Source organism: Sturnira hondurensis, unplaced genomic scaffold, assembly GCF_014824575.4.
Source record: "Sturnira hondurensis isolate 20B ecotype Veracruz unplaced genomic scaffold, ASM1482457v3 Scaffold0004358, whole genome shotgun sequence".
NCBI classification, from domain to species: Eukaryota; Metazoa; Chordata; class Mammalia; order Chiroptera; family Phyllostomidae; genus Sturnira; species Sturnira hondurensis.
Window position 1 is genome coordinate 26,046 of NW_028076989.1, and position 10,000 is coordinate 36,045.

A 10,000-nucleotide genomic window follows, 5' to 3' on the forward strand; every position below is an offset into this window, starting at 1 on the left:
TGAGACAAAGAAATATAACCCAAATGAAAAAACAGATCAAAACCTCAGGAAAGGAGCTATGTGACGAGGAGATAGACAACCTATCTCATGTAGAGTTCAAAAAACTAGTAATCAGGATGCTAACAGAATTGATTGAGCTCAGTTACAAAATAAAGGAAGAAATGGAGGCTACACAAAGTGAAATAAAGAAAAGTATACAGGGAGCTGACAGTGAAGGGAAGAAAAACCAGGACTCAAATCAATGATTTAGAACAAAAGGAAGAAATAAATTTGAAAAAAAGAACAAAATGAAGAGACAAGAATTCAAAAAAATGAGGAGAGGCTTAGGAACTCTGGGACAACTTTAAGGGTTCCAACATCCAAATATAACGATGCCAGAAGGAGAAGAACAACAGCAGGAAATTGAAAACTTATTTGAACAAATAATGAAAGAAAACTCCCCCAATCTGGTGAGGGAAATAGACTTAAAGGAAGTCCAGGAAGTTCAGAGATTGCCAAAGAGATTGTACCCAATGAGGAACAGACCAAGGCACATCATAATTAAGTTACCCAAGATTAAAGATAAAGAAAGAATCTTAAAAGTAGCAAGAAGAAAGGAAAGAGTTACCTACAAAGGAGTTCCTATAAGACGATCAGCTGATTTCTCAAACGAAACCTGACAGGTAAGAAGGTGCTGGAAAGAAGTGTTGTAGACCGCTCTGCCTGATTTTAGAAATTGTATCTCGATCCCTTGTGTCTAAGGGCGAGGGACGACCTTCAGAATGTGAGCCGCAGGAGACAAAGCTTGTCTCTGGTAGCAAATGCTGCCTCAGTTTCCTCTCCCTGCCCCCAAAGCTTGGTCGTAAGTCAATGACAGGTAAGACCCCTCACAGCAGGGGGCAACCTAAGCCAGACTCAGTCACTTAGGAGGCTTTCATGGAACGACTGGGGGGGCTGCAACAAAGAGGGAGCAATGGACTCTCACCCTCCCCCCCGCCCCCGCTTTGACATAGCCCAAGTCCCCATGTTCTCTGGGAAAAGCGCTTCCTGGCTCTAATCCCCTTAAGCCTGAATACCTTTTGGGGAGAGGTGTTGCTCCTTGCCTTGCTAGAGCGTGTCCTGGGGGAAAATCTGGCATCACAAAGACTTCCCGATAAATCTGTGAAATCTGCTCTGCTAAGAGTGCTTTCATTCATATGTTAAGGGTTCCAGCAAGAAACCCTAAAACTATTCCTGACAGACTCAGACTCATAGTAAGCCCTCAGATTTCTTTAAAATGTTATCTACTGTTTGATCCTTGCCACCCTATATTCCTGTGTATTAGAACCCAATAAAAGCCCTGGAAGAAGGGGCTCGGGGCCTTTTTCTCCTCAGAGAAACTGGCCACAGCTCACTTCTTCTTCACAAGAAGATCACATCATGTCTTGGCCATATTCACCCTCATCCGTGGCACACAGGGGGACTTGTGAGAAAGTCACCCCCACAAAGAAGTATTTGAAGTCATGAATGGCAAGGACATATATCCAAGATTATCCAGCAAAGCTAACATTTAGAATGGATGGAAAGATAAAGTGCTTCCCAGATAAGGTCAAGTTAAAATGTTCATCATCACCAAGCCCTTATTATATGAAATGTCAAAGGGAATTATCTAAGAAATAGAAGAAAATCAAAAACTATGAACAGTAAAATGACAACAAACTCAAAGCTATCAACAACTGAACCTAAAAAACAGAAACTAAGTAAACAACTAGAACAGGATCACAGAAATGAAGATCTTGTGAAAGATTTTCAATGGGGGGAGGGGAAAGGTAAGGGCATAGGAACCATAATTGGTAGGCATAAAACAGGGGTAGGTTAAGAATAGTACAGGAAATATAGAAGCCAAAGAACTTATATGTACACCCCTTAGACATGAACTAAGGGGAGGCAAGGCTGGAGAGTGGAGGGTGAAGGGTGGAGGGGTATAAAAGGAGAAAACAATTAGGACAACTGTAATAGCATAATCAATAAAATATACTAAAACAAAAGATTGTACACCTTGATCAAGTGGGATTCACCCCAGGGATGCAAAGATGATACAGTATTCCCAAATCAATAAATGTAATACATCACATGAACAAAATAAAAGACAAAAATCACATGATCATATCAACAGATACAGAAAAAAAGCATTTATAAAAGCAACGATATCTTTGCTGTTATATTTCCTAGGGCAAGGGAAGTAAAAGAAAGAATAAACAAATGGGACTACATCAAATTAAAAAGCTTCTGCATGCAAAAATAAAACATCAGCAAAATGAAAAGGGAACCAATGATATGGGAAATTACATTTGCCAACAATACCTCAAACAAGACTTTGACCTCCAAAACATATAAAGAACTCACATGACTCCATTCCAGGAAGACAATCCAATTAAAAAATGGGCAAAGGACCTGAACAGACACGTTTCCAAGGAGGACACACAGAGTGTCCAGAGACATACAAAAAGATGCTCAGCATCACTAGCCATCAGAGAGATGCAAATTAAAACCACAAAGAGATACCCTGGTCAGAATGATATACCCTGGTCATACTGGTCAGAATGGCCATCATAAACAAATCAAGAAAGAACAAGCATTGAGGTTGTGGGGGAAAGGGAACCCTAGTATCCTGCTGGTGGAAATGCCAACTGGTACAGCCACTATGGAAAACAGTATGGAATTCCCTCAGAAAACTAAAAATGGAACCGCCTTTTTACCCGGAAATTTCACTGCTGGGATTATACCCTAGGAACCTTGAAACACAAATCCAAAAGAACCTATGCACCCCAATGTTCATAGCAAAACAATTTATAATAGCCAGGTGCTGGAAGCAACCTAAGTGCCCATCAGCAAATGAATGGGTCAAAAAACTATGGTACATTTACACAATGGAATGCTACTCAGCAGAGAGAAAGAAGGAGCTTATACCCTTTGCAACAGCATGGATGGAACTGGAGAGCATTATGCTAAGTGAAATAAGCCAGGAGGTAAAGGACAAATACCATATGACCTCACCTTTAACTGAAACCTAATCAACAAAAGAAAAAAAATCAAGCAAAATATAACCAGAACATTGAAATTAAGAACAAATGGACAGTAACCAGAGGGGAGGTGGGAAGGGATAATAGGGGGGAGGATAAACGGTTTGCAGGAACAATTATAGAGGACACATGGACAACAACAAGGGGGTGGAAATGGGGGGGGGCTATAGTGGTGGGGAAGAGTAGGGGGGAAAAGGCAAAAAACTATACTTGAACAATAATTTTTTAAATGTTAAAAAAAATTAATAATGATCAGAAAAATACAAATTAATACCACAATGCACTATCGCCTCACACCTGTCAGAATAGTTATCATCAATAAATTTACCCTGACCAGTGTGGCTCAGTTTGTTAGAGTGTTATCCCATAAAACAAAAGGTCATGGGTTTGATCCCAGTCAGGGCACATGCCTAGGTTGCAGGTTTGATCCCTGTTCAAGGAGTGTACAAGAGGAAACTAATCAATGTTTCTCTCCTTCTCTTTTTCCTTCCAGCCTCCTCTCTCTAAAATCAGTAAGCATGTCCTCAGATGAGAATAAATAAAATAATAATAATAATAACAATAATAATAATTAATAAATAAAATAATCTACAAACAGGAAGTATAGCTACAGAAATTACTTTATTTCCCTCTGAAAGCTCCATGAAGGCAGGACCTGCCTGGGTCTCTCTTGATTTCTGCCTCAGACATGGTGAATAATTAATCATTTTAAACAAGGACATAATTAAACCCCTAGAAATACTGAACAAAGAAAATTAAGAAATCCAGACATTAGCATGAACATTCCACTCTTCTTCCTGTTCATAAATGTTCAGTCTCTGGGAGAGTCTGTATAAAGCAGAGACTTTGCAGAAACTTAACTCAAAATTCCCAAGGAACTGGGCCACCATTGTAATTTTACATGCCAAATTTTCCAAGTACACAGTAGGACATGGAAAAACTCCAGATTTTGCGAAGACTGAGTTTCCACCATGTCTGCCATGACTTTTTTCATGTCACTGATATGAAGAATTTCTTGAAACACACCACAGAGTCTTTCTCTTCTCTCTCAATGGCTCAGAGAATGACAGTTGAGAGTTCCCATGAGATAAGAGGATATAGATCAGAAGATCTTTTTAATTCACCTGGAAAGAGAATATTGTAGAAATTAAATATAAGACTATGGAAAGAAAACTTGAAAGTTTCCTCTGATGAAAAAAATAAGAAATTTAAGAAGATTTTAGTCACAAAATTCCCTTGCCAGATGGATTGGTCAGGGTAAGAAAAGGCCATATCAATTGTACCAGACTTTGGCTTTCTCAGAAGTTTCATCTCCCTATACTTTCTAAACCCCAAGTTACAGAGGATAAGAACAACTAAATGTGCTACAAAAAATGGCCTATCTCTTTCAAAATGTGTGTTCTGATCCCTCTGCTTCAATGTTTGTGAAATCTTACTTTATGTTTGGAATAATGAAAGAGGCCAGGTGGGAAATTAATGAAAAGTCAGAAATGCTATCTATTGTTCATTACCAAAGACATAAAAGAAGCAGCACTGAACTCTTCTGTTTTTCCCTCCTCCTTTCCATCACCAATATGAGTTATTTAGTACTAGGTCTAGAGGAAGCTCCATGTAATTACTAGCGTTTGAGAGGGGCAACTTCATATGCCTCTCTCTACTCAAGTTTGTAAATGTTGTGCTTCAGGAAAATATTCAGAATTGAACTCAAGAGAAAGTACATGTAACAGATTTCACACAGGGGTGACATGACTTGTCTTTTTTGTTTTGAAAAGTTCCCTCTGACTTCTGTGTAAAGAGCCATTGGAAAGTGACAAGAATGGAAAGGAGTGGTCATTCAGGGGGCTGTTGCAGTGGTTCAGGCAAGTGAAGGTGGCAGCCTGGCTCAGGGATGGGGCTGGAGGGGACGGGGACATGAACATGATGGAGACTGAGTCAGCCGGGCATATTGGGAACATACTTTCCCTCTCTAAAAATAAATAAATATTTTTAAATGAAAAATAGAAATTTTTAGATCTAAACCAGTGGTGGTTCTTAGTAATCACTGCCAGGAATTTTCCATGCACTTATGGTTTGTCCATCCTGGATTTGCAGTAGAGGAAGGGGTTGAAAATATCAGGCAATCTTACTAAGAAAGTCTGAAATGCCAACTAACACTGATTTCTGTTTAATTCTTAAATATGTACATAATTTTCCCCATCTTTGCCCTTTTTTTGGGTGGTGCTGAGTAACTGAGATAGAGGTGGATGAAGGATAAGATAATGTGGCTCTCTGACTGACTGGCATGTACATCTCTGCTTCAGGTCATTGATTCTCAGTCATTTAGTTAACGATGCATGGCATGCAGCAGACATTCAGTAAGAGTGCTGACATGTGAAAGTTAAGATGAACACAGTTCCTAAGGAGTAAGAGGAAATATATGTTTTTTAACTGAGACTATTACTAATGGTCAAGGACTCAAAGAGTGAAGCCTGTGGGAGTCATGCTAGAACATCCCCTGCTGTATTCCCAGGTTGTCCAGTGTGAGGGGCATGAGCTACTCAAGTACATCATTTCGAGTAAAGGGCTCTGGGAACAATTGGGACCTCACCGTGCTGGGCTTGGAAGATTCAGATGTGGCCCTGCTGGAAAGGGTGTACTTATCAGAGTCTGCTCTGATTTTCCTCACCCCTTTAAACCATTGTCTGTATTGCTCCCGGACCTGCAGAGGCAAAGCATGCTCTGAGTCAGCTCACTGAGAGGATTAAGAATAGAGAGGGTGCTAGGTGAAAGTGGGACTGTGGTACCTGCTGGCTGAGGAGACAGTACACCAGGAAGATGAAGATGCCCTGCAGACTGTTGATGATGGTGAAGAGATAGGCCATGACATGGGCAGCTGAGCCCAGCTGCAGGATTCCCAGGCACCACGTGCAGCCCAAGATGAAGAGTTGGGCCAGTGCTTTAAATGTCAGCATCCTGAATAGGAGGAGAAATGAGGCCCATGTTGCACCCAGAGAAACAGAATCAAAGCCACTCTCACCTCTGCCCCAGGGATGCTCCTTCCTGCCTTCCTGATGGTGATGAGTTCACAGACTTGAGTTGTGTTCAGCTCTGACCTCTACAGTCAATGATCCTCCACAATAGAAACGCCGCTCTGGTCCAAGGTGGTTTTCACTATACTCAGTAGGGTTGTGACACTTCAAAGTGTAAGTTTCAAAAATTGTATGATGCTCCATGGAGATCCCTGATTTTATTAAACCTAAGTGTCTGAGGCTGCACTGTGTGTCAGGCCAGCTCTGTTCTGGGGCCTGGGCAGTGAAAGTAACAGAGGAAGGATTTCTATTTTCACAAAGCTCACAGCCTATTCAAATGACTGATACAACCAAGTAACAGCATGCAAAATTTAGAAAGTATACTGATAGGAATATTCAAGAAAGATCATTAAAATTTCATAGGAGTCCTGGGTGGTGTTGCTCAGTGGATTGAGTGCCAGCCTGCAAACCAAAGTGTCTCCAGTTCAAGAGCATTATGCTAAGTGAAATAAGCCAGGAGGTAAGGGACAAATACCACATGATCTCACCTTTGACTGGAACATAATCAACAAAGAAAAAAAGCAAGCAAAGTATAACCAGAGACATAGAAATTAAGAACAATTTGACAGTAACCAGAAGGAAGGGGGAGGGGATAGTGGGGAGAAGGGTTTTCAGGAACTACTTATAAAGGAAACATGGACAAAACCAAGGGAGAGGGTGGAAGCAAGGGGGAAAGGTTGGTCTGTCTCCGTGTGGGGAAAATGCAGACAGCTGTAATGGAACAGCAATAAAATAATCATTTCCCAAAAAAAGGGGTCTCCACTTCAATTCCAAGACAGGGCCATGCCTGGGTTGCAGGCCAGGTCCCTGGGGGGTGTGTAAGAGAAAACCACACATTGATGTTTCTCTCCCTCTCCTTCTCCCTCCGTTCCCTTCTGTCCACAAAGATAAATAAGTAAAATCTTATAAAAGCAATTGCACCCCTGGAACAAAGCAGTGCCCATGCCTCCAGGAACAGAATTTTCTTCTACACAGAAATGGCAAGGGCTGAGAAGGAGCCTGAACAAAGGGTGGCATGAGAGTGCAGACCGGGTGCATACACGTTCTTTGTACTTTTCTCATAGGACTGCTGACAAAAGACCGAAGAAGGTTCATCAACCAACTTCAGTCCTTCCTGCTGCTGAGGGAGGTGCAAGCTGGGGTTAGAGACAGAACATTATGGCCAGAAAGTCAGCCACACACCACTGAATCCCAGCCTGCTGCCACACAAGGATCACTGCACCTCTTTACCCTGGGTTCCCTTGGTACACCCTAAGAAGAGACACAGGGGCTGCTGAAACACATGGATTTGTTCTTGAGACCACATGTGACTGCAGGGATGTCACCCTCTTCTCCAGCTTACCTTGTATTCTGCAGGGTGGACACATCAGTGTTGAGGGAACAGAGTTTGCTTTTCAAAATCCAGAGCGTCATCAGAAAGAAAGCTAGATTGACCTTTGGGAACACAGAGGGCTAATGAATAAACTTTTAATTTGTTACCTCTAGTCTAACCTGTCCAGCAGCAATTCCACACTTCAGTAGTTTTCATACTTAGTAACAGTGTCTAAGTTTGTAGTTTGGGGAGCAGTCTTAGAAAACCAAAGCAACCCTATCAGAATCCAGGAAAATTCCTGCTCCTGTCATTTCCCACTCCACACTCCCTTATAATTCTGCTCTTCTAATGATCCTCAACTGAATGTTAAGGATGTTCTGATATCATCACGCACAGAGATGATGGTGCAGACAGGTCCAAGGAAGCCCCACATAAATCCTTTTTCTCGTTGTAGCCAGCAGCTAAAAAAGAGAGAGAATTAAAAATGCATTGATTTATACCATATGATCTCTAAAGTATATTCTAAAGAAAAAAATAAGCTAATGAGCAAAATAGAACTAGAGGCATAGAGACATGGAATAGACTGACAGCTGTCAGAGGGGACAGGGAGATGGGGATGGGGTGAAAGAAGGTGAAGAAATTAGTCACAGAACATGTATGAATGATCCATGGACATGGCCAATGGTGTGGGGATTCACTGGGAGTGGGGGGTGCATGCTGGAAGGAGGAGGACAGAAAAATTGGGACAACTAATAGCATAAACAATAAAATAGATAAGTTGAAATATAAATAAATAAACAAAAAGAAAAAAGATAAGAAATTCCCAAATACAAAAGGAAAGAAAAAGAAATTGGTCCTTCAAAATATAGAACAATTATATAAATCCACTCTCTAATTCATTCACCAACAAATATTGAGTGTCTCTTCTGTGACAGTCTCTGTGTTTGGCTCTGAACACTCAGTCATGAAGAAAGCAAACATGTTCTTAAATCCCGCACATCTCACATAAGGCAGGAGACACATAGACACACTGCAACTACAAAACAAAATGGGTGGCTAAGAAAATGTTACATTGGATGTCAGTTTTTAGTCTAGGAAATTAGATGTTTTGGGAAAATCCCACAAGGAAATATTATTTGAGCTGAGATTGGAGCAATGAGTGGATGTTACTGAGATTGTGTTGACGCAGAGGAGAAGTCTGTATTTGTGTCAACAGTTTTTGAGAGTCCTGTGAATCTCACATGACTTTACGAGCTGTTCCTGTCCTAGTTGATATAATTTTTTTCATCTGCTACAAAACCCATCTACTGATTATTTCTAATTATGGCTTTTTTGAGATGTATTTCACATACCATAAATTTCACCCATTGAAACTGTACAGTTCAGTGACCTTTAAAATACTCAGAGTTGTACAATCATCACAATTTCACTCCTCAAAAAATTCGCATTAGCAGTCAGTCCTCATCCCTGCTTCCATGCACCTCACCACCCACCACAGCCCCACAACAGCATTGCTCTATTGTCTGTCTCCATGGACGTGCCTGTTCTGGACATAAATGGAATCATACAATATGTGGTCTTTTATGACTGGATTCTGTCACCTAGCCTAAGGACTTTCAATCAAAGTTCACCATACTGCCACCTGTTTTCATGGCTGAATATTTTAACTTGTTTTAATGGCTAAATAATATATTTTATATAATGTGTTATATTATATATAGGTTTTAATTTATATTATATTTATTATATTATATTATATTATATTATATTATATTATATTATATTATATTATATTTGCCATCTTTTATCCATTCATCCATTGAAGGACATTTATTGCGTTTCCAATTTCTGGCCATTTTGAATAACACTGCTGTGAGCCTTCATGTACAAGTTTTTGTGTGGACATGTGTTTCCATTTGCTTTGGGTTTATACCTAGGAGTGGAATTGCTGGGTCAAGTGTTAGCTGTGTGTGTCCAACATTTAAGAAACTGTCAAACCATTTTCCAAAGTGGCTGCACTATTTTACATTCTAACCAGCAATGCATAAGGGTTCACATTTTTCTACAACCTTGCACATGTTTTTTATTCTCCATGTTTTCATTTTAACAATTTAACAAAATTACCATGAAACCACCTCTCATTTTAATGTTTTTGATTTCCATTTTTCTAACAACTAAAGAAGCTGAACATCTTATTATGTATCTGTTGGCCATTTGTGTGTCTTCTTGGGAGAAGTATCTGTTCAGGTTCTCTGCCCATTTTTTAACTGTATTTTTCCTTTTTCTTTCTTGTGGAGTTGTTTTTTTATTTAATTTATTTTTTATTTTTTTTAAATTATCTTATTGTTGTTCAAGTAGAGTTGTCTGCACTTACACCTACCACTCCTCCACAAACCCAGCTATGCCCACATCCCTCCCCTGAAACCACTCCCCACCCACTGTTGGGTTTGTCCATGTGTCCTTTATAATTGTTTCTGAAAACCCTTGTGGAATTGTAAGAGTTCTTCATATATTCTGGATATTAAGCGCCTATCAGAAGTGTTGTTTGCAAATACCTTTTCCCACTCAGTAAGCTTCCA

The 10,000-nt window shown here is 40.1% G+C and overlaps 1 protein-coding gene across 1 annotated transcript; it reads right to left on the bottom strand.

Annotated features, from left to right (window-relative positions):
* Positions 1-3,635: 3,635 nt before the first annotated feature.
* LOC118986618 (adhesion G protein-coupled receptor E2-like) lies at positions 3,636-7,894 on the bottom strand. Its single transcript, XM_037045591.1, has 5 exons — positions 7,816-7,894; positions 7,452-7,543; positions 5,825-5,993; positions 5,629-5,739; positions 3,636-4,165 (listed from the first exon to the last, which is right to left on the bottom strand). The coding sequence occupies exons 1-5, from the start codon at positions 7,852-7,854 to the stop codon at positions 4,157-4,159; spliced, it is 420 nt and encodes a 139-aa protein (XP_036901486.1). The 5' UTR covers positions 7,855-7,894; the 3' UTR covers positions 3,636-4,156.
* Between the last annotated feature and the right edge of the window lie 2,106 nt (positions 7,895-10,000).

Bases quoted from the DNA above. Each gene is read 5' to 3' on its own strand.
- LOC118986618 (XM_037045591.1), bottom strand. From the start codon at position 7,854: ATGTGGGGCTTCCTTGGACCTGTCTGCACCATCATCTCT. The intron at 7,544-7,815 runs GTGCGTGATGAT...GTGTTCCCAAAG, and splicing joins CTGTCTGCACCATCATCTCT to GTCAATCTAGCTTTCTTTCT. The intron at 5,740-5,824 runs GTACCACAGTCC...TTGCCTCTGCAG, and splicing joins ACTGTCTCCTCAGCCAGCAG to GTCCGGGAGCAATACAGACA.